Source organism: Salvelinus sp. IW2-2015, unplaced genomic scaffold, assembly GCF_002910315.2.
Source record: "Salvelinus sp. IW2-2015 unplaced genomic scaffold, ASM291031v2 Un_scaffold1682, whole genome shotgun sequence".
Taxonomy (NCBI): Eukaryota; Metazoa; Chordata; class Actinopteri; order Salmoniformes; family Salmonidae; genus Salvelinus; species Salvelinus sp. IW2-2015.
Genome location: NW_019943082.1, coordinates 73,752 through 97,388, shown reverse-complemented (window position 1 = coordinate 97,388; position 23,637 = coordinate 73,752). Strand labels below are relative to the sequence as shown.

The 23,637-nt window shown below is 41.6% G+C and overlaps 1 protein-coding gene and 1 pseudogene across 2 annotated transcripts; one reads left to right on the top strand and one right to left on the bottom strand.

The window, feature by feature from the left end:
• The first annotated feature begins 8,967 nt into the window (after positions 1-8,967).
• LOC112071683 (ras-related protein rab7) lies at positions 8,968-19,873 on the top strand. Of its 2 annotated transcripts, none has more exons than XM_024139121.2 (6): positions 8,968-9,056; positions 15,285-15,347; positions 15,468-15,594; positions 15,720-15,938; positions 16,031-16,159; positions 18,428-19,873. In XM_024139121.2, the coding sequence occupies exons 2-6, from the start codon at positions 15,295-15,297 to the stop codon at positions 18,521-18,523; spliced, it is 624 nt and encodes a 207-aa protein (XP_023994889.1). In that variant the 5' UTR covers positions 8,968-9,056; positions 15,285-15,294; the 3' UTR covers positions 18,524-19,873. The 2 variants fall into 2 exon arrangements, with proteins under 2 accessions (XP_023994889.1, XP_023994888.1); XM_024139120.2 differs by having other exon boundaries at positions 8,985-9,334.
• A 46-nt stretch (positions 19,874-19,919) lies between these two features.
• LOC112071684 (abasic site processing protein HMCES-like) lies at positions 19,920-23,226 on the bottom strand (annotated as a pseudogene).
• Between the last annotated feature and the right edge of the window lie 411 nt (positions 23,227-23,637).

Sequence of the window (23,637 nt, the reverse complement as noted above, 5' to 3'; positions counted from 1 at the left end):
TAGATTCAGAATCCACTTCATCATCTGCTTCCGCCATCTTTTTCTCTCAAAACACGCTGAAAACACGCTGATCTCGCTTCTTGCGATTCTTTCTATTCCACTTCAGCTAGCTATATCAAGTTCTCAAAAGCATTTCCTAGGAGGGGRCGTTTCGACAGAACACCGGAAATAAGTGTTTGTAATGGCGTAAACTGGTTGCTTCCCAGGCTAAATGGTTCTTCTTCTATGATATCATGGCGGTCCGCAAACAATCATTTGAGTGCATGCCGCCGCCACCTACTGTGCTGGAATGTAGGATCAATCATGTTCTGCCCAATTCTGTACTACCATGAAAATAAAATAAAAACCAAATAAATCCCTACTAACATCTACCCCATTAAACTTGATCTATATCATGCTGAAAAACTCCACCCTTAGGATTGTTCAGTATATCAACAACCATTTCAACAGTAACATCTGTTACCCCCAATATCTCTTTTGCTGTATCCACAATAACCTTCAACCTGGCATTTCTGCTTTCTACAACCTTGTTATTTATTTATTTCACCTTTATTTAACCAGGTAAGCTAGTTGAGAACAAGTTCTCATTTACAACTGCGACCTGGCCAAGATAAAGCGAAGCAGTGCGACACAAACAACAACACAGAGTTACACATGGAATAAACAAACATACAATCAATAACACAATAGAGAAAAAAAGTCTATATACAGAGTGTGCAAATGAGGAAAGATAAGGGAGGTAGGTAATAAATAGGCCATAGTGGCGAAATAATTACAATTTAGAAATTAAACACTAGAGTGATAGACCTGAGTCGTATTGATAACCTTACCAATAAAAGCTATGAAGTCAACTTTATTCATTATCAAAGTGTGCTTTGACACCACACATTCATGAGTACAAGATTTCTGAACAGGCCTCCAAACCATGCCAGGACCAGCAGAAACACAACATTAGGTGCACTTACTACAGGAACAGCCATGGAAGCGCCATCATTCCACACTGTAGTTCCAGCAATCTGTCTTACAGCCTCTGCATACAATACATCATGACTAATTCTATATCTCTGAGTCTGTCTAGCCTCTCTCTGCACCTGGCATCCACCAAATGCTGTACTATGCCCCCCCACAATTACAACACTTAACCTTCACATTACTCCCACATTCACCGTAATCATGTTTCCCTCCACACTTGGCACATCTTTTCCTTCCTTTACATTGAGCAGCTACATGTCCAATTCTTTTGCATTTAAAACACTGCAATGGGGAAGGGACAAATGCTCTGACATTGAAACTAAGGAATCCTATCTGTACTTTTCCAGGCATAACCTTCTCACACCTCAGCAGCACTGATAAGTCAAATAAATGAAAGCCTTCTTTCCTACTGATCAACCTGGCCTCAACCACTCTTTCTCCTTTCATATTTTCTTTAATGCCTCACGCTCCATACCATCAGAACTGACACCCATATTGTTTGCATTCCAGCACAGCTGTTGCTTCAACCAACTTTTTCCCAATTTCAGGCTAAATGATTGATGCTCAGTAATCGCTGAGAGTAGTGCGTTTGCAGAAGAGGAGAAGACTTGTAGCGCTGAAAACAGTTTGTTAAATGTTCTTTGTCTCATCAAAAACATGACAAGGCTGGCCCGGGTTTGAGTGTGAGTGAGGGCTTGACAACGCGCTCGGGTTGGAAATGGCAGCGAGTAGTGTGGACGAAATGGAGGAAATTGAGAAGAAGTTGGTGAAGCAACAGCTGTGCTGGAATGCGAACAATATGGGTGTCTGTTCTGATGATATGGAGCGGGAGGATGAGGGTCAATGACCTGAATGGTCAGTAGTGGAAAGACATAGGAAGAAAAGAGGTCATGAAACTGAAAGCAGTGAAGCGTCTACTAAAGAAAGCATAAAGAGGGCCAAGGTATGATGCAAGAGTAAAGATGTGTTGGTGTAGAAAGTGGTGAGTGTTTGATGAGACCACAGGGCCTCATTTAAAATCAAACTAGCCCGGTTCATTGGAAAAGGTAGATTGATAATATTTTGTGGTAGTCAGGCTCAGCAAGGGAAGATTCTGCAAATGGAAAAGCTTCATGGGAAGAAGATTAAAAACCAACACCCTGGTGCTTATGCTAGGTTGATGGGAGTCATCACTGGGGGTCACAATATCTACAGTATGTCCATAGATGATGTTAAAGAAAATGTGAAGGGAGGAAGAGTGATTGAGGAAAAAAGGGTGATCAGTAGAGAAGAGGGTCAAAGAAGGGACATAGTGCAGCATTTGGTGGATGCCAGGTGCAGAGAGAGGCTAGAGGCTCAGAAATATAAAAGCAGTCATGATGTATCGTATGCAGAGGTTATAAGACAGATTGGTGGAACTACAGTGCGGTCTGATGGAGCTTCCATTGCTGCTCCTGTACTAAGTGAACCTACTGTCGGAGCTGGTGCTTCTGCTGGTCCTGCATGGTTTCGAGACCTGTTCATAAATCTTGCAATCATGAATGTGCTGTGTAAAAACAAACTTTGACAGTAACATCTGTTACCCCCAATAACTCTTTTGCCGTATCCACTATAACCTTCAACCTGGCATTTCTGCGTTCCATAACCTGAGTCGTGTTGTTAACCTTACCAATGAAAGCTAGGAAGTTAACTTTATTGACTATCAATGGTTGTTGACATGCTAAATAATTCTAAGGGTGGATTGTTTCAGCATGATTTAGATCAACTGTAATGGATTGGGGGGGTAGGGGGGTAGAAGTTAGTTGGGATTTATTTGGTTTTTAATTGTATTTTCGTAGTGGTACAGAATTTGGCAGACCATGATTGATCACACACTCCAGCACAGTAGGTGGCGACATGCACCTTACACGTTTGTTTGCGGACGCATGATATCATAGAAGAAGAAAAACGGCATAAACTGGTCCAAAGATGCTGTTCCGAAGAAAAAACAGCAGAGGGAGCAATTGTCCTTTTCTTTTTTTTTGCAAAACTTCTCTCTCCAGTAACACATAAATCTGTATGTAGCTTGTAGCTACAACCTAACCTTACTTGTGAATGACCAGAATAGAGACGGAATATGTTCGARCCCTCCCTGTCGTCATCACTTACTTCAAGATGGCTATCATGGATGGCATTGTTCCTGTACCCAATCATAGCCTAGGCAGCCGATAATGCAGATCTAGCATTCCCGTTCGTGGACCGGTTCTTACATAAAGCATTAAGGCTGCAAAGGCAGCATGGAGCATCGTCCAAAACATACATCTCTTTCTCATAAAACACGTTTGAATTTTCGAACTAGTTTTCATTGGGAAGGCAGAAGACAGAACACAGAATCCTACTAATTACTACACGTGCTTAATTACATCACTTTTGTTTTGAGCCGACGACGCCGTTGGCTTTGAACCTGGCTTATGCCCGGGTGGCAGCCCGGTTCCAAATCGAATACAATCCATTGTCCAAAAATCCAAAACCCTCCCACAAGGCCTGAAAACTAGCCCAATTTTTTTCTCTCACATTTATCCAACAGGTGTCTCTATAATGACAATCTAAATACAACTGGTAAAATTGCTTTACCTTGCTCTCTGCATTTCTCCCTTTGTTATGGTTCATCACACCAATTGATTTATTCTGAACTATGGGGATTGATAGTAAATGGTTAAGACATAGGCCTATGTTTTCTTTAGAAAACATTATTGTGAAATTGTGTTAACACTATGTTAAAATTGTGAAATAGTGTTAATACAAGTCACATTGTTCTAAAATAATCATATTATAAACTGGAGTATAAAAATCGAAAAGTCCCAACAGTTTGCTTTTTGGCTTCTTTTATATATGTCCGAGGGTTTATAGCATGGCTTTTGATGATCCTTGGTTGGGGTCTGAGCAGATTATTTGTTGCAATTGCAAATGTAAAAAAAATGGTGGTCCGATAGTCCAGGATTATGTGGAAAAACATTTAGATCCAAAATATTTATTCCACGGGACAAAGCTAGATCCAGGGTATGACTGTGGCAATGAGTAGGTCTCGAGAAATGTTGGACAAAATCCACTGAGTCGATGATGGCCCCGAAAGCCTTTTGGAGTGAGTCTGTGGACTTTTCCATGTGAATATTAAAGTCACAAAAAATAGAATATTATCTGCCATAACTACATGTACTCCCTGTTCACCCATGACTGCGTGCCACCCACGACTCCAACTCAATCATCAAATTTGCTGACGACACGTCAGAGGTAGGCCTGATTACCAACAACGACAAGTAAGCCTACAGGGAGTTTAGAGCACTGGCAGAGTGGTGCTAGGAAAATAATCTCTCCCTAAATGTCAACAAAACAAAGGAGTTGATCGTGGATGAGAGGAGACAGAAGAGGGAGCACAACCCCATCTTCATCGACGGGGCTGCAGTGAATAGTGTCAAAAGAGTCAAGTTCCTCGGCGTGCACATCACTGAGGTCCTAAAATGGTCTCACCACACTGACCCCATGGTGAAGAAACTGCAACAGCGCCTCTACAACCTCAGGCGGCTGAAGAAATTTGGCATTGCCCCCTGAGCCACTGAATGTTCAATTGGCTACTGTCTGACAGACAGAGACAGTACGGGTACATCAGAGCCAATGACCGAGAGACTAAAAAACTGCTTCCATACCCAGACCATCAGACTGTTGAACAGCCATCACTAGCCATCTACCAAGTGATGCACACTCACTCACACAGAACACAAACACAAGCCAGGCACACACCTGCATAACCTCGGGAAGTAGGGGGTGCTGAGTGTGTAGATGAAGGGGTTAAATAAGTATTTTTAAGCGATGAAACAATTGAGACATGGATTGTGTGTGTGACATTCAGAGGGTGAATGGGTAAGACAAAATATTTAAGTGCCTTTGAACAGGTTATGGTTGTCGATGCCAGGCACACTGGTTTGTGCAAGAACTGCAACACTGCTGGGTTTTTCACACTCAATAGTTTGGACATCCAGCCAACTTGACACAAATGTGGGATTCAACATGGGCCACCATCCCTGTGGAACGCTTTCAACACCTTGTAGTCCATGCCCGACGAATTGAGGCTGTTATGAGGGCAGCTCTACATACAGCTTTTGCCATTGCTGTTCTGAACCCACTGCCCCCAAGTCGTTGTGACGTCGCCAAGTTTGCCTCCCCCCACCCCTTCCCCATCCACTGCCCTGTATGGAGGTCACATGTGTCCTTTTCCAGTCTGCCCTGTACTGAGATTGGTATCCAAACATGCATGGCTTGAAATGCGGTCACCGGTCAAATGTGTGTAGCAAGCTACCTAGTTTAATTATCAACAGCACTGCCACAGCAGCATAACATTTGATTAACACTGGAAAACACTTGATTTACATCATCATCAATATTTGGTCTGGTTGGCTGATAGCCTACGAGCAGCAGCACTTCATAATGTCTTTCCTTATAGAATCATAGCCGTAGAAAGGGTGCTGGAGGTGCTGCAGCACCCCTGATAAATTTAAATAACTTTTACCCCTGATCAATTGAAATACATTTGCCAAAGGTAAAGAATTAGTGATTTGTGTTCAGAAATAAAATGCAGATTATGTGTAGCCTACAGTCGGCTATGCGCGGCAAATCTGTCAGTGAACAGCATGCAGACAAAACAGGTATTTCGCAATATTTCAAATACAATTGCAGGAAAACACAGGTTGGAAAGCAAGCAAGTGAGCTGCGCATCATTGGGTGAGTCAGTGAAACTGGAAAGCTTTTTTAGGACTATAATGTCCTCATATTGTACAATGTGTCTCTACATACCTTTTCCCCCGATGTTAGTCATGTCAGGAAGCACTGTAACTAGCTTCCTTAAAATTCATTCTAAAACTTTCAGGCACCAGTGCAGATTTCTTAAAACCGGTGTAATGTGTGCTCTCCGTTTGGTCTTGGTCAGTACCCGTGCTGTTGTATTCTGTGTGTTTTACAGTTGACCAATGGCTTTCTTGCGTAGACCAGACAGGGTAGCATTACAGTAGTCAAGCCTGCTTGTCATAAAAGCATGGATGAGTCTCTTTGTATCAGCCTGAGAGAGAAATGGCAGCACCTTGGCAATGTTCCTCAGGTGGTAAAAAGCTATTTTGGTCACATTCCTAATGTGTGATTCAAAATAGAGTTCAGAATCTAAAATAACACTTAGGTTTTTTACCTGGTGTTTTATCTTTATTGCCTGTGTATTAAAATGTGCGGCCAGATTCTCTTTCTGTGATTTCGCTCCAACAATAAGTACCTAGGTCTTGTCTTGATTTAGCTGGAGGAAGTTGTGAGCCATCCAAGTATTTAAACCACTAATACAGTCTAATAATTTATCTGTGGAGCAAAAATCCTCTGGTGACACAGAAATTGTTGTGTATCATCAGTTGTGTATCATCAGCGTAGCAGTGAAAATCAATTTCCGATAACGCTTCCAAGAGGTAACATATAGAAACTGAACAGTACCGGACCCAAAATTGAATGCCACATGTGATATGCATTTTCTCTAAGTTATGTTGACCAAGGGTGACAAAAAAAAACTCTTGACCGGTTAATGAGGTCCTAAACCAATTTAGAATTGAGCCGGAGAGGCCAACCCACCTCTACAGTCTGTCCAGAAGGACATCATGGTCAACAGTGTCGAATGCAGGACTTAAATCCAAGAGAACAGAGAGATGTTTGGCATCTGTGTTGGCTCTAAGATCATTTACCACTTTAACTAAGGCTGTCTCTGCACTGTGGTGGGCACAAAAAACAGATTGGAATTTTTCAAAAATACAGTTGGCATTGAATTTTTTTATTTTTGAAAACCATATTCTCCAGAATTTTGCTTAAGAATGGAAGGCTGGAGATTGGCCGAAAATTGCTAAAAGCTCAACAATCTAGATTACTTTTCTTCAGAAGGGGTTTCAGCATAGCAATTTTTAGTGCAGTGGGGAAAGTTAAAAAAAATAAATAATAATATTTCACCTTTATTTAACCAGGTAGGCTAGTTGAGAACAAGTTCTCATTTGCAACTGCGACCTGGCCAAGATAAAGCAAAGCAGTTCGACACATACAACAACACAGAGTTACACATGGAATAAACAAACATACAGTCAATAATACAGTAGAAAAAGTCTATATACTGTATGTGCAAATGAGGAAGGATAAGGGAGGAAAGGCAATAAATAGGCCATGGTGGCGCAAAGTAATTACAATATAGCAATTAAACACTGGAATGGTAGATGTGCAGAAGATGAATGTGCAAGTAGAAATACTGGGGTGCAAAGGAGCAAGATAAATAAATAAATACAGTATAGGGATTAGGTAGTTGGATGGGCTATTTACAGATGGGCTATGTACAGGTGCAGTGATCTGTGAGCTGCTCTGACAGCTGGTGCTTAAAGCTAGTGAGGGAGATATGAGTCTCCAGCTTTAGTGATTGTTGCAGTTCGTTCCAGTCATTGGCAGCAGAGAACTGGAAGGAAAGGCGGCCAAAGGAAGAATCGGCTTTGGGGGTGACCAGTGAGATATACCTGCTGGAGCGTGTGCTACGGGTGGGTGCTGCTATGGTGACCAGTGAGCTGAGATAAGACGGGGCTTTACCTAGCAGAGACTTGTAGATGACCTGGAGCCAGTGGGTTTGGCGATGAGTATGAAGTGAGGGCCAGCCAATGAGAGCATACAGGTTGCAGTGGTGGGTAGTATATGGGGCTTTGGTGACAAAACGGATGGCACTGTGAAAGACTGCATTCAATTTGTTGAGTAGAGTGTTGGAGGCAATTTTGTAAATGACGTCGCCGAAGTTGAGGATCGGTAGGATGGTCAGTTTTACGAGGGTATGTTTGGCAGCATGAGTGAAGGATGCTTTGTTGAGAAATAGGAAGCCGATTCTAGATTTAATTTTGGATTGGAGATGCTTAATTTGAGTCTGGAAGGAGAGTTTACAGTCTAACCAGACGCCTAGGTATTTGTAGATGTCCACATATTCTAAGTCAGAACCGTCCAGAGTAGTGATGCTGGGCGGGCGGGCAGGTGCGGGCAGCGATCGGTTGAAGAGCATGCATTTAGTTTTACTTGTATTGAAGAGCAGTTGGAGGCCACGGAAGGAGAGTTGTATGGCATTGAAGCTCGTCTGGAGGTTAGTTAACACAGTGTCCAAAGAAGGGCCAGAGGTATACAGAATGGTGTCATCTGCGTAAAGTGCCTGTGAACAGGGAGTGATTAACAATAGCTTGCACTTCTTGAGATATGCAAATAAAGACAATTTTGAAGAAGATGGTGGGGATAGGATTGTGAAGGCAGGTAGAAGGCTTAAATTATGATATCACTTTCCTAAGCATGTCTGTGTCAACCAGGGAAAAATAAATCCATAGTGCCTTTGCGTGGTAGGCTAGGGCACATATCATCAAACTTCTCATCAGGTCTTCATTGACTGATATCCATGTTTTTTAAATGTTTTCTGTGATGAGATTCAAACATGTACCCTTTGGGTTTCTAGACATAGGTGTTATACGCCCACACATCCACCACTACCAACCACCCTCCTTTCATTGTTCTGTTAATAAGTAACCTTTTTCTTATGTAACCATACATAAGGGTGGCAGGTAGGCTAGTGGTTACAGCGTTGGACTAGTAAATGGAAGGTTGCAAGATCAAATCCCTGAGGTAAAAATGGGTCATTCTGCCCCTGAACAAGGCAGTTACCCACTTTTCCTAGGCCATCATTGAAAATAAGAATTTGTTCTTAACTGACTTGCCTAGTTAAATAAAGGTAAAATAAAAATACCTAACATATTATACTCATTTGAGTTTCCCGGATTTACGTTTACTATGTTAGGTCGAGTGTATGAGACCAGGCTGACCAAGCGCGACTTTGGTCTAGCTACCCTGTTTTCTCTAGCTATCACATTTTCAAATGAGGTGACCCCTAATTTGGGAAACCCTGCCATATACAGTGAAAAGAGGGCAGGGTTTAGGGCGTGTCTTAGTCAACATATGTGATGACGTCAAAGATTGCTGACTCAGAGGTTGTTTTGGAGGAAGTGACAAGAGACTGAAAAGAAAAAGAAATAGGCCCTCTTCAAGTAAACCTACAGGGATTCCTCTTGCTTAATAATTTATCTTACTTTGGAAACACAGGTGGCTTACCTACTAGTATTGAAAGTATATATTGCATATAATTAAACAGACGTGCGTTCTGACAGCAACGTTACCACACCACTAGCTAGCTAACGAACGTTAGGTTGTTTGTTGGGTGGGTGGAGGGGGGGGGGGTTTGAAGTTGTCTGTTTTTCATCTACTAAAACGAAAGGCCCATTTGAACATTCTTTAATATTCCTTCCCTGTGTTTGGGTTGATCAAGGTAAGATTTGTATCTGGTATTCTTTTTCTGCACAAATTTTGATAAATGGTTATTTTATGTTTACCAATTTACTTACCTAGCTAACGGGTCGTTTTGTCCCCGCAGTGGACGTTGAGCGCTAGACACTGAAGTCAGATACCTAGTTAACGGGTCGTTTGTCCCCGCAGTGGGCGTTGAGCACTAGACACTGAAGTCAGATACCTAGTTTCTTGACTATAATATGAGTGTCACTCATCAGTCATACGAGAACATCTTTGTCAAAATCAGTCCTGTCCAATTACAGTTAGTTGTCTAAACAGCCAGTAAACATCCAAAATCATGTACTTAGTGTCAGTAGACAAAGAATCAAAAATGTGTCTACTGACATTAGCTAACTATCCAAAACCATGTACTTAGCTATTTTTCTAAATGTATGGCTCTGTAGTATCTAATTAGCTAGGTGCTAGTTAGTAATGCACCAACTAACGTCACGTTAACGGGCTAGCTAACCTACTAGGCCCATCAGGGGTAACGCCAGGTACTAGTTAGCTAAAGTAACGTTGTTAGAAAACAAACAGACCGTTTAGCTAGAGTTTAGCCAACTGTCATGTTAGCTAACGTTACTCAATTTAGCTAACCTTGTTGATAAAATAACTAACGTTAGTGTTGAATGACGTGCTCATCTGTAATCATTAACTAACTAGCTAGTATGTTAGCAACTGGTAAACATTTGTTTACGAGCTAACCTTACTAGCCAGCAAGGGGTGTATTCATTAATCGGAATCAGTTGCAAAAATGTTTCGTCTGTTTCAAAACTCTAGGAAGCAAATGGATGGAAACAAACGAGGAGGGACCTACCTGGGGTGTATTCATTACGGAAACTTTTAGCCGTTTAAGAACCAAACAGAGTAAAACTAGTTTCTAAAGTTTCAAGTTTTTATTGTCACGTGCACAAGTACAGGGAAACGCCATTCTTGCTTGCTTTTTCCCAACCATGCAGTAATCAATATCAGTAGTACTACAAAAAAAGTAAAGTAGAACAAAAACACATGAGAAATAGAGATGAGAACACAAGAAAGTATACTGAACAAACATATAAATGCAACAATTTCAACGATTTTACTGAGTTTAAGTTCATAGAAGGAAATCAGTCAATGGAAATAAATTCATTAGGCCCTTATCTATGGATTTCACATGACTGGGCAGGGGCGCAGTTGTGGGTGGGCCTGGGAGGGCATAGGCCCAACCACTTGGGAGCCAGGCCCAGCCAATCAGAATGAGTTTTTCCCCACAAAATGGCCCTAATTACAGACAGAAATACTCCTCGATTTCATCAGCTGTCCTGGTGGCTGGTCTCAGATATTGCAGGTGAAGAAGCCAGATGTGGAGGCCCTGGGCTGGCGTGGTTACACGTGGACTGAGTTTGAGACCGGTTGGACGTACTGCCAAATTCTCTAAAACAACGTTGGAGGTGGCTTATGGTAGAGAAATTAACATTAAATTAGCTGATAACAGCTCTGGTGGCATGCCAATTGCACACTCCCTCAAAACTTGAGACATCTGTGGCACTGTGTTGTGACAAAATGGCACATTTTAGAGGGGCCTTTTGTCCACAGCACAAGGTGCACCTGTGGAATGACCATGCTGTTTAATCAGCTTCTTGATATGCCACACCTGTCAGGTGGATGGATTATATTGGCAAATGAGAAATGCTCACTAACAGGGATGTAAACAGATGTGTGCACAAAATTGGAGAGAAATTGACAATTTCTGGGATCTTTTATTTCAGCTTATGAAACATGGGACCAACACTTTACATGTTGTGTTTATATTTTTGTTCAGTATCAGTCAGGGTCGGTTCCAATATCATATTTACAATGTGCAGGGATACTGGAGTAGTAGAGTTAGGTATGTTTAGGGGTAAGGTAGGCATCAGGATATATGATGAACATTGTAGCAGCAGAGTCTATGATGATTGTATGTGAGTGTGTCTATTTGACAAATTCAAATAGGTCCCCCCTTTTTCGTTTGCTTCAGAATCGAGGTAATGAGTACATTCCTGAATTTGTCCAATAGAAACTATTGTTTTCATTGCAAAATCCATCCGTTTGGGGTAAACGATTTCCGTTGCAAAATGTTTTGTTACAAGTGTACTGATATAGGAAGGACACGTGACATCCCGGCAATTTTGAGAGAAAAAAAGTTATAGCGGAGTTGTGCCTGGTCGTCAATAGTTACCACAAAGTCATAAACCCCGCCTATTTCTACAATTTATCTTCTTAAAATGTGATTTTCCACCTAACCACACTGCTAACTATATGCCTAACCCTTACCTTAACTAAAAATGTGCTTTTTGGTTATACATTTTCACAAGTTTTTATGATAGATCATTTTGACTTTGGTAATTAGTGGAAACCGTTATGCATGTTGTTCACACGCGTGTCTGCCCTCTCATTTGCTGGAATGGTCTCACCTGATCTGGCCTCCTCCCGACTGTCTTCCATTTTTAAAGACAATTATCTTCGTTGTTACTGGCCAATAGTGTAGCTGGTCAATATAATGGATAATCTGTGGTGTTGCTTTCTACATGCGAAACCCATGTGACCCACCCGACTCTCATGAATGTCATGGGTTAGAGATTAAATATGGAGTCAGCAAGGCCACAGTCAGAATTGCCATATTGTTAGAAATTTAAAAAGTATATAGTGCTTCATTTAATTGTTCAGACTGAGGTTAGGCCTATTTTGGCACCATGCATGTATCTTCCACCCTCTAGAGTGGTCCAATTGATCACTTATGTTGGTCTACATCCCAGGTCAGGGTTCCTGAATGCACGGTCCTGTGATCAAATTTAATTTGTCACATTCGCCAAAAACAACAGGTGTAGACCTTACTGTGAAATGCTTACCTACAAGCCCTTATCCAACAGTGCAGTTCAAGAAATATAGTTAAGAAAATATTTACTAAATAAACTAAAGTGGGAAAAAAAGAAAATAAATCCTAAAATTATATAACAATAACAAGGCTATATACAGGGGGTACCGGTACCGAGTCAATGTGCTGGGGTACAGGATAGTTGAGGTAACTTGTAAAGTGACTATGCATAGGTAATAAACACAGAGTAGCAGCAGTGTAAAAACAAAGGGGGGGGGGGTCAATGTTAATAGGGTGGCCATTTGATTAATCGTTCAGTAGTCTTATGTCTTGGGGGTAGAAGCTGTTAAGGAGCCTTTTGGTCCTAGACTTGGTGCTCCAGTACCGCTTGCCGTGTGGTAGCAGAGAGAACAGTCTATGACTTGGGTGACTGGAGTCTTTGACAATTTTTTGGGCCTTTTCTCTGACACTGCCTATTATATAGGTCCTGGATGTCAGGAAGCTTGGCCCCAGTGATGTACTGGGCCATACGCACTACCCTCTGTAGCGCCTTATGGTCAGATGCCGAGCAGTTGCCATACCAGGTGGTGATGTAACCGGTCAGGATGCACTCAATGGTGCAGCTGTAGAACTTTTTGAGGATCTGGGGACCAATGCCACATCTTTTCAGTGTCCTGAGGGGGAAAAGGTGTTGTTGTACCCTCTTTACAACTGTCTTGGAGTGTTTGGACTAGGGCTGGGTGATATGGCCAAAATCTCATATCCTGATATAGGTCATTTCATATATCACAATATAGCAAATTTTCTGTAAATTCAATGAATAAATAGTTTCTATAAAATTACCACATGTAAAGGCCTATTTCTTATTACATTTTGAATTATACTCAACAAATATACAACTCACGTTTCTCGACCATGTACATTTGGGCCATGTCTTTGCAAATGTAAGTCGTAACGGCAGTTGTTATCTTCCCTCTTCGTGATACTTTGCCATATGGTGTGCTGTGGGCAAAAGCCTCTTGCAATGTCTGAGTTGGGGGTTTGTTTTGAGCACTCGACTGTACTTTTTGGGTCTCATCCGTAGACTCTCTCCGTACTGTTTCACATGATTCTTGCATAGGTGGTAAAAGAGGTTAGTGGTGTTTGAGCCTGTTGTCAGGACTGCCCTGCGGCATATTTGCAGAGGACGTTTTTTTTTGTCGTGACAGACTTTTCATACCCAAAGCACATCCATGCGACCGACGTGGCCCCTCTTTTAGGTACAAGCTCTGTGTCTCCGTGCTCTGTGTCATGTTCACTCTCCTCCATGTTTGTTTGTGTTGCAAATTTCCTTCCACACAGCACGTTCACTTGCTCCACTTCAGCCCCGTCAATGTTAATGGGGGCCTGTTCGGTCCTCCTTTTCCTATAGTCCACGATCAGCTCTTTGTCTTGCTGACATTGAGGGAGAGGTTGTTGTCCTGGCACCACACTGCCAGGACTCTGACCTCCTCCCTATAGGCTGTCTCATCATTGTCGGTGATCTGGCCAACCACTGCTGTGTCGTCAGCAAACTTAATGATGGTGTTGGAGTCGTGCTTGGCCACGCAGTCGTGGGTGAACGGGAAGTACAGGAGGGGACTAAGCACGCATCCCTCAGGGGCCCCAGTGTTGAGGATCAGCATGGCAGATGTGTTGTTGCCTACCCTTACCACCTGGGGGTGGTCTGTCCGGAAGGTCAATCATGGTCCAATATTGACGTTTTGCCTGTTTGATTGTTTGTCTGAGGGCATAGGGGGATTTCTTATAAGCGTCTGGATTAGTGTCCCTCTCCTTGAAAGCGGCAGCTCTAGCCTTTAGCTCGGTGCGGATGTTGCCTCTAATCCATGGCATCTGGTTGGCAAATGTACATGCGGGAACGACATTGTTGATGCACTTATTGATGAAAGTGAAAGGGGGATACCTAGTCAGTTGTCCATCTGAATGTATTCAACTGAAATGTGTCTACTGCATTTAACCCAACCCCTCTGAATCAGAGAGGTGCAGGGGGCTGCCTTAATTGACATCCACGGCGCCCTGGGAACAGTGGGTCCAACTGCCTTGCTCAGGGGCAGAACGACAGATTTTTACCTTTACAGTTCGGGGATTCAATCCAGCAACCTTCCGGTTACTGGCCCAACGCTCTAACCACTAGGCAGCCGGTGAATGAGGTGGTATACTCCTCAATGCCATTGGATGAATCCCGAAACATATTCCAGACTGTGCTAGCAAAACAGTCCTGTAGCGTAGCATCCGCGTCATCTGACCACTTCCGTATTGAGCGAGTCAATGGTACTTCCTGCTTTAATTGTTGCTTGTAAGCAGGAATCAGGAGGATATAATTATGGTCAGGTTTTATTTGGGGGAGATATGGTTATGCTGTTTTGTTAAGAAAATGTAGGTCAGTGAGAGCAGTGGGTCTTTATTCAATGTGTATTTATGGYAGGACTCTGCACAAAGATGGCCTGCACAACAGGAATATTGTATTCCACTCTCTCTGTCTGTGGATCAAGTCTCATAGCTTCCTTCACATGTTGAAACGTTTCTGGGTTACATTAAGTACATTCCTCTCCAAAACCTGTATCTTGTGAAATTAGAGGAACATGTTGTTGGAGGGGCAGGCAGAGTTAAAAAAACAAAAACAACTAGTCTTGTTGTTTATGTAGTTAAACAGTGTCCAGTGAGGCACACTGTACTTGGTTACATTCCCAGAACTATTCCTGCTCCGAGCATTTCATTGTCTGTAATCCCAATGACTGGACCACTAGCTGTGGACCAAATGTCTAGAGTGAGGTTGAGCTAGCAGCTGGTCAATATAGTCAATTGCACAAAAGAAGTGTTATAATATTTACACTGCAGTAGTAGTGGTTGTAAGTAGTAGCCTGTGATAATATTGCCTGAGCCATGCTGTCATAAACTGCATCGCTTTTTAACCCGGGGGGGGGGGGGTGTTTCACAGCAGACACACAGGCAGCATGCTTATAGACTATGTGCCTGTGTTATAGGTTGCTGTTTACCATAATAACAATGTACATGGTTAGTCCACCATTCTAATTTAGTGCCCCTTCTCTTTCCTCAGCTGTGGCACAATGACGTCTAGGAAGAAAGTACTACTCAAAGTCATCATCCTGGGAGACTCTGGGTGAGTGTCCTGTCTACCTTGCACAGCTAGGCTAATTTCACTTCTCAACTTAAAAGTTTACCAAAATATGTTTGTTTACCAATCACTCTGTCATAACTGTTGCTGAATCTCTCTTGTCAGAGTTGGGAAGACGTCGCTGATGAACCAGTATGTGAATAAGAAGTTCAGTAACCAGTACAAAGCCACAATAGGAGCTGATTTCCTAACGAAAGAAGTGATGGTGGATGACAGACTTGTCACCATGCAGGTACTGGGGAAGGGATACTATCAATTTACTCATCACTTCACAAGTGCTGAAGTAGAGGCCAGTGGGTAGGCCTATAATCTATTGTTGTTCATGAACATGTATCGCCTCCCTGTGCTCTGTCACAGATCTGGGACACTGCAGGGCAGGAGAGGTTCCAGTCTCTGGGTGTAGCGTTCTACCGCGGGGCAGACTGCTGTGTGCTGGTGTTTGACGTGACCGCCCCCAACACCTTTAAGACGCTAGACAGCTGGAGGGACGAGTTCCTTATACAGGCCAGCCCCCGAGATCCCGAGAACTTCCCCTTTGTGGTGCTAGGCAACAAGATTGACTTGGAGAACAGACAGGTGGGTCCAGATGTAGCATTTGAGACCAGAGCATCTCAGGTAGTAGCTTGTGTTCACTTCAGAGAATGACAGCTGCCCTTTGCATCTGTCAGGTGACGACCAAACGAGCACAGGCGTGGTGTCAGAGCAAGAACAACATCCCCTACTTCGAGACCAGCGCTAAGGAGGCCATCAACGTTGAACAGGCTTTCCAGACTATCGCACGCAATGCTCTTAAACAGGTAGGGGTCAGAGGGGAGCTTATGAGCGCTTTGCTGAATGCCATGTGTGTTTTGTGTATTTACAGTAGTGCTGTCTTGATTTCATTGTACAGTGCCTTTCACACCCCTTGACTTTTTCCACGTTTTGTTGTTACAGCCAGAATTTAAAATGGATTAATTTGAGATTGTGCCACTGATCTAGACACAATACCCATCAATGTCAAAGTGAAATTTTGTTTGCAGAAATGTTAAAGCTGAAATATCTTGAATCAGTAAGTATTCAGCCCCTTTGTTATGGCACGCCTAAATACTTTCAGAAGGAAGTCATAAGTTGCATGGACTCACTCTGTGTGCAATAATAGTGGTTAACATGATTTTTGAATGATTACCCCATCTCTATACCCCACACATACAATTATCTGTAAGGTCCCCCAGTCGAGTAGTGATTTTTCAAGTGCAGATTCAACCACAAAGACCAGGGAGGTTTTCCAAAGCCTCACAAAGGGCACCTATTGGTAGATGGGTAAAAACAAAAACAAAAAAGCAGACACTGAATATTCCTTTGAGCATAGTGAAGTTATTAATAATGCTTTGGATGGTGTATCAATACACCCAGTCATTACAAAGATACAGGCGTCCTTCCTAACTCAATTGGCGGAGAGGAAGGAAACCGCTCAGGGATTTCACCATGAGGCCAATGGTGCCTTAAAACAGTTACATAGTTTAATAGCTGTGATGGGAGAAAACTGAGAATGGATCAACGACATTGTAGTTACTCCACAATACTGACCTAAATGACAGAGTGAAAAGGAAGTCTGTACAGAATAAAAATATTCCAGAACATGCATTGTGTTTGGGGCAAATCAAACACAACACATCGCTGAGTAAGTACTGTACTACTCTTCATATTTTCAAGCATGGTGGTGGCTGCGTCATGTTATGGATCAGGTAGTCATCGGCAAGGTCTAGTGAGTTTTTAGAGCTAAGCACAGGCAAAATCCTAGAGGAAAACCTGGTTTCTAACAGACACTGGGAGACATTCACCTTTCAGCAGGACAATAACCTAAAACTCTAGGCCAAATTTACACAAGTTGCTTACCAAGATGACATTGAATGTTCCAGAGTGGCCTAGTTACAGTTTTGGCTTAAATCTATGGCAAGACTTAAATGTCTGTCTAGCAATGATCACAACCAACTTGACAGAGCTTTAAGAGTTAAAAAAAAAAGAATAATGGGCAAATATCCAGGTGTATAAAGCTCTTATTAAGATACTTATGCTGTAATCACTGCCAAAGGTGATTCTAACATGTATTGACTAAGGGGTTGAATACTTATCTAATGAAGATATATTATTGATTTATTTTTTATTATTGCCAAGAGTGTGCAAAGCTGTCATCCAGGCAAAGGGTGGCAACTTTGAAGAATCTAAAATAGATTGATTTGTTTAACACTTTTGGTTACTACATAGTTTGTCTTCACTATTATTCTACAATGTAGAAAATAATAAAAAATAAAGAAAAACCCTTTAATGAGTAGGTGTCCAAACTTTTGACTGGTACTGTATATATTCCACTTTGACATTAGAGTATTTTGTGTTGATCGTTGAAGAAAAAAAAGAACTCAATTTTAATCCCAATTTGTAACACATCAAAATGTGAAAGTCAAGGGGTTAGAATACTTCGAAGGCACTGTATGTTGAAGTCACACAAAAAAGCTCAGTGGTGGTGGAAAAAGTACCCAATTGTCATACTTGAGTAAAAGTAAAGATATCTCAATAGAAAATGACTCAAGTAAAAGTAGTCACCCAGTAAAATACTACTTGAGTCAGTCTAAAAGTATTTGGTTTTAAATATACAAAAGTAAATGTAATTGGAAAAAAATACTTAAGTATCAAAAGAAAAAGTATAAATAATTTCAAATTGCTTATATTAAGCAAACCAGATGGCAAAATTGTCTGTTTTTTTAAAATTTACAGATACCCATGGGCACACTCCAACACTGACATAATTGACAAAGAAAGCATTTGTGTTTAGTGAGTCCGCCAGATCAGAGGCAATAGGGATGACCAGGGATGTTCTCTTGATAAGTGCATGAATTTGGACCAGTTTCCTATCAAAATGTAACGAACTTTTGGGTGTCAGGGAAAATGTATGGAGTAAAAAGTACATTATTGTCTTTAAGAATGTAGTAAAGTAAAACTTGTAAAATATAAATAGTTATGTATAGATACCCCACAAAACTACTTCAGTAAAAATACTTTAAAGTACTTAACACCATCTCGTCTTTTAGGAGACAGAGGTGGAGTTGTACAATGAGTTTCCTGAACCAATAAAGCTGGACAGGAACGAACGGGCCAAGCCATCAGCGGAGGCCTGCAGCTGCTGAGGACCTAAGAGACCTACAGGGGACAACTGTTGGCCGTGCTACTCTGTCTTGCCTTGTCTACCCTTTATCCCCCATGCCCCTGTGTGCTCTCCTCTGCCCAATATCATCACTGGCCTTCGTAGATGCAAGCAGAGTTCCGCTCGTAAAGTATACTTTACACACACACACACTGTACTCATCCCTGTGTACACATCACACATTTATTCTCAAGATGAGTCTCCAAGCCCAAAGAACACCCAGATGGATATTAGAGCATTTAACAGCATATCTGCTTATTATTTCCCCTTAACCTTTTTAGATGCCATTGTTTCCATGGCACCAGCCTCATAACATTTTATAAGGGGAGTTAGATATAGTTCACTCCCAAAGTTCCAGTGGTGAAGGATCAGATTGAGTAATTTATATCAATGGTGTGTGGGGGTTATACCAATGTACTGCCTGAAGATACATGTGTTAATTGGATTGGATGTGAACTAGCAAATCCAACATACAAGTGTGTTGAAGGCATTTTTTGCACTTTGTTGTCATGTAGGCTTATTCAAACCATATTTGACACCTTATTTTGGAGCCACAATAAACACTTTATTTTATTTTTTATTTATTTTTAGCTCAAGGCAGAAGAGGCAATATGGATTTTAACTCTGCTCCCCAACTTCCATGATGTCCTCAACTGCCCTACACATTGTTTCTCAATGGGGGAAAAGTCAAGCGGCAAATTATTTTGTCAACATTGAGACCTGACACGGGGTAGAGAATCAAACCAAGGGAGATATATTTTCAGAGTAGAAATATCTCTTTACTATTATTAGCTAGTACCCGTCTTCTTTTTACACTGTCAACTATTACAAACCTTTGTCAATCGTTTAAGGAAAAAAAACATGTCTTGTCAGTTACTCGCTCTGCCTATAGCTCAGGTTGGCAAATTATTTAAGTGCTTGATTTTTTTTTTACCGATCAGATCTTTTGTCTGTTCGCATATTATGTTTAGAATTTGAATTGCATCAGAGGACATATGGGGGAAATGTGTTAGCATTAATCAAGTTAATGAAATGATAAATGCACTTAATCTACATTGTTTAAAAATGTCTTTGGGTTTCAGGTAATAATAATGGTTATTGAATAAAGAATCTGTGTGTGTTAGTGCAAGTAGAACAGGTAGTTAAAGCACAGTAGGTTACTATCATGGCTCTCATACACACAGCTGTTGAAAGAAAGAGTTCACTAAAATCTATAGTATACATTGAAATGTGTCATTTTGCATGGGGGCACTGACTTGGTATTTGTATTCAGTCCACTACTTGTACCGAAATATAAAAATTGGTCACTTGTGAAAGTTGACAGAACACGGGACCATCGAAATCTGTCAAACGTTTAATTACATTATCTTCAACCAACACCAGACATAAAAATAATCAAACCATTTGTGCTCTTCCACCTCAAGACAATAAGACATACATTCTTCAGTCTGTTCCCATCTCTTTTCAAAGTCAGTCAATGTTTGTCCCAACCACTCAGTTGGTCCTGGGTTTCTTACTGGTTACCTACAGCCACTGTTGGAGAGGTCCTGCAGTCTTCGGCTGCTTCTCAGGCCTGGTCTTTCCTGTGTGGCCCTCCTGTTTGACTTTCCCAGTATCTGGCTCTTTCCTCTTGGAGGGTGTGCTGCTCTTGAGCCAGCCAATCATCATCTTACTGCCAGCTGAGGGCTTGGGCTCCTGGGGAAAGAAGTGTATATGACGAGGGGAGGCAGGGAGGAAAGTGTAGTATGGTATGGAGCCCATTATGTATGTTTACTCTTCAAGGTTTTAAATCTAGATGTTTTTAGAAAGGTTGTCCCAGACCAATGATCAGGAGCTATTCAATGAATGGAACACATCAGACATCTCAAATATGGGTATGTAGCTCAGTGAAGTCATGCAGTTGTACTTTCTTAGCCTGAGGATCCACTGGCAGCAGGCACTCGGGAATTGTTTTGAGAGTTGTTGACCAGTGAAGAGACAGGGTGAAAGGTCAGTTTGTTTTTGGACTGAAGCAGTTTTAGGGCATCTAATGACCTCACCTGACCAAAATTCAGCCATCTTCTGACCTCTGTCGAGAATCACTGGCATCCTGCAACACAAGCAAAATAATTGGTGATTCTACCTCGTACACAAACTTTCATATATAAAGAACATACTTTACTCAAGAAGAGAGTAATGTTTTAAACAGACCCATACTGGTCATCGATGCCTTGAAGATGGGGGATGTACCCAGAGTGATCACAGTGTAGGTCTAGAGGGGATCTCCACTATGGGGAGTCCATCAGTCAAACAGTCCTGCAATGGTCAGCAACAGCCAGCCATCCTCTCCACTCACAGACTCCTTTGTCCTCCTACATAAGAAAGAAATACATCAAAAGGCAAAGTTTACATTATTTCATTACTGCAGACAAACAGAAGGATCACAAAATGGGTCAGGATGGAGTCAGTGGGAGAGTGGTAAAGTATTTTTGAGAAGAAAAGGGAAGATGGGAGATCTCATCAGTGTAATCAGACTCAATCATCTTATTCTGAATGTTACGTTTTCTTAGTGATGAAAGGTGCATGTGTGGGTAGGCTCACCTCTTCCAGGTCTACAGAGCCTTCTTCAGACATGCATGTCTGTATCCTCCTTATAGGGTGTCCCCTCATCCTGGTCCTCTGTTTTCACGTGAGCGGGTCCTTGAGTCTGGGGGAAATAGATGAAGGGCTGCTTATCTTTCTCCTGCCTCCTCCATTCATAAAAGCCGTCAGCCAAGATGAAACAGTGCTGTCCTTTCAGCAGCGGATCCTGAATGAAATGGTACACAAACATTCACTAATACACGGGGAACCAAGTTTGAGGATGCATGCTGTCCCAGTTGATGAGTTATGTGTATTTCATGTGAAGATGAATCCAACTCACTCTGCACCTTTTAGGACTTCTCTAGCAGGCTCCCGCTGCGACAGTTGTTGGTGCTGTACTGCATCTTGCTTGGGTCATTGCTGCCAGCACACACTCATCCACTGGGGCATTCTGAGGGAAAAGGGGTGGATGCAGACCGTCTGGTTAATACACAAATCTCTCTCCAGGCAGGGTGCAAATGAAGCCCCCCCCACAGAAACATCCAGCCCCCTAGCCAGGATCAGTTGAACACCTATACTTTGCTTACCTTATCAAAATGTCTTTGGGACAAGGCTGGGCTCAAGGACTGTGGACTCTTGTTGTAGGAAGGTCGGTACGTATCCGAATCCCATTCTTTCCACCTCGGTCTCTGTACTGAGAGGCGCCCTCCGCCTTCAGGATGAATGCAGTCAAAGATTAAGATTAATCTAACCCATGTATTTGTGATGCAGTCCTCCCACACGTCCTCAGCCCAGTGTCTGATGAAACAACATGCAGTAATGAAATGCATGCATTGTGTATATTACTGACAAATGTAACATTTTCCACGATGACTCAAGGGCAGCATTCCAAACACTTAAAAGACACCCTATCCCCTCAGCCCTCAAATTAAGTGGACACTTCTGATGACGTTTCATGACGTCTGACGAGTATACACTTGCAGGGCAAGGGCGGAAGGAATGATTTTTAAATGGATCGCCCTTGCCAGGAAATTCGTCACTGTTCATCCCGCGATGATTGTGTTTTCAGCCACGGGTAGCTTGTGGGGGCTTTATGTGCGCTACAGTCAATTATGACTGCATGTCTATATTAACTATATAATTATTAATATATGCCTACTGTATGATAGCTAGCAAATTAATTAGCTAAATAACGTTAGGCTGCCTAGCTGGAACTTCTGAAGAATGAAAATGTTTAATAAATAAAAAATCCAAAAGCAAACCAAACAAAAATATTACTACTTTTATGAGATGTGTTTGTGCCGTCATGTCCATTAGTAGCACAATTTCTAACCTTTTTACATTAGTTTACTTGTATGTTTACTTATCCATATTGACGTTGAGGTCTTAAGTTTCGGCTGACTTTTCTTAGCGGATGTACAATCATCGCGAATTTAATTGTGGGGCGTTTCAGCCCTGAAGTGAAAATAATTGTACACTCGCAAACTCGATCAAAAAGAAGGGCTTACGTTGCGAATTTCCCTTGTTTGGCTAATCGTTTGGACCGACGTCCAAGATTGTGACGAGGATTCCCCAAGGATATAAGGCGAGGGTAAGTGGGCGAGGGTGTGTCTTTTTTTTTCTTCAACCAGTCAGAATTTGGGTTTAATACATTTTATGAAAAATGTTGATCTTACTGATACATGGACACAGATCGTTCACTTTGAGTAACAAAACAGGTTCCAGAAAGTCCAGAATAGATTTTTGGCTTATATCCAAATGTATATTTGTACTAGTCCCCTCACAGATCATAGTGCCATTTACATTGATATCAAAATATTTACCCCTGATACTAACGTTGGTAGAGCATCCTACTGGAAGCTAAATAGCTCGTTATTAAATAATGATATAGTTAAGTTTGAGGTTAAAGATCTGCTCTCACACATCTTATTGCAAGAACTGGGAGCTCTTTAAATTTGAGGTGTTCAAATACCTCAGAAAATATGGTAGTAATCTTGCTAAAACCAGAAAAGCTGAATCTTGCTAAAACCAGAAAAGCTGAGGAGGAAAAGGTGATCATTAAGATAACTTCCCTTTCTCAGAGGTCCCCTGCCGGCCTCTCGGGGGAGGAGAAGATGGAACTGATTGAGTTACTAAATAAACTGGATGATATATATAGATTAAATAAACTGGATGATATATATAGGTTAAATAAACTGGATAATATAGAGAGATTAAATAAACTGGATGATATATGTAGGGTTCAGATAACTGGATCTTAGAGGAGATTAATAAGACTGGATGATATATATAGATTAAATAAACTGGATGATATATATAGGTTAAATAAACTGGATAATATAGAGAGATTAAAAGCAGAAGGAGCCTTTATTAGATCAGGAAAAAATGGATTGATAAGGGAGAACAGAATTCATCCTATTTCTTTAGACTTGAGAAATTTCAATCTACAAATAACACTATCCATAAATTAAACATTGATGGTGTTATTACAGATGACCAAAAATTAAAATCGCTAAATACTGTAGACATTTTTAC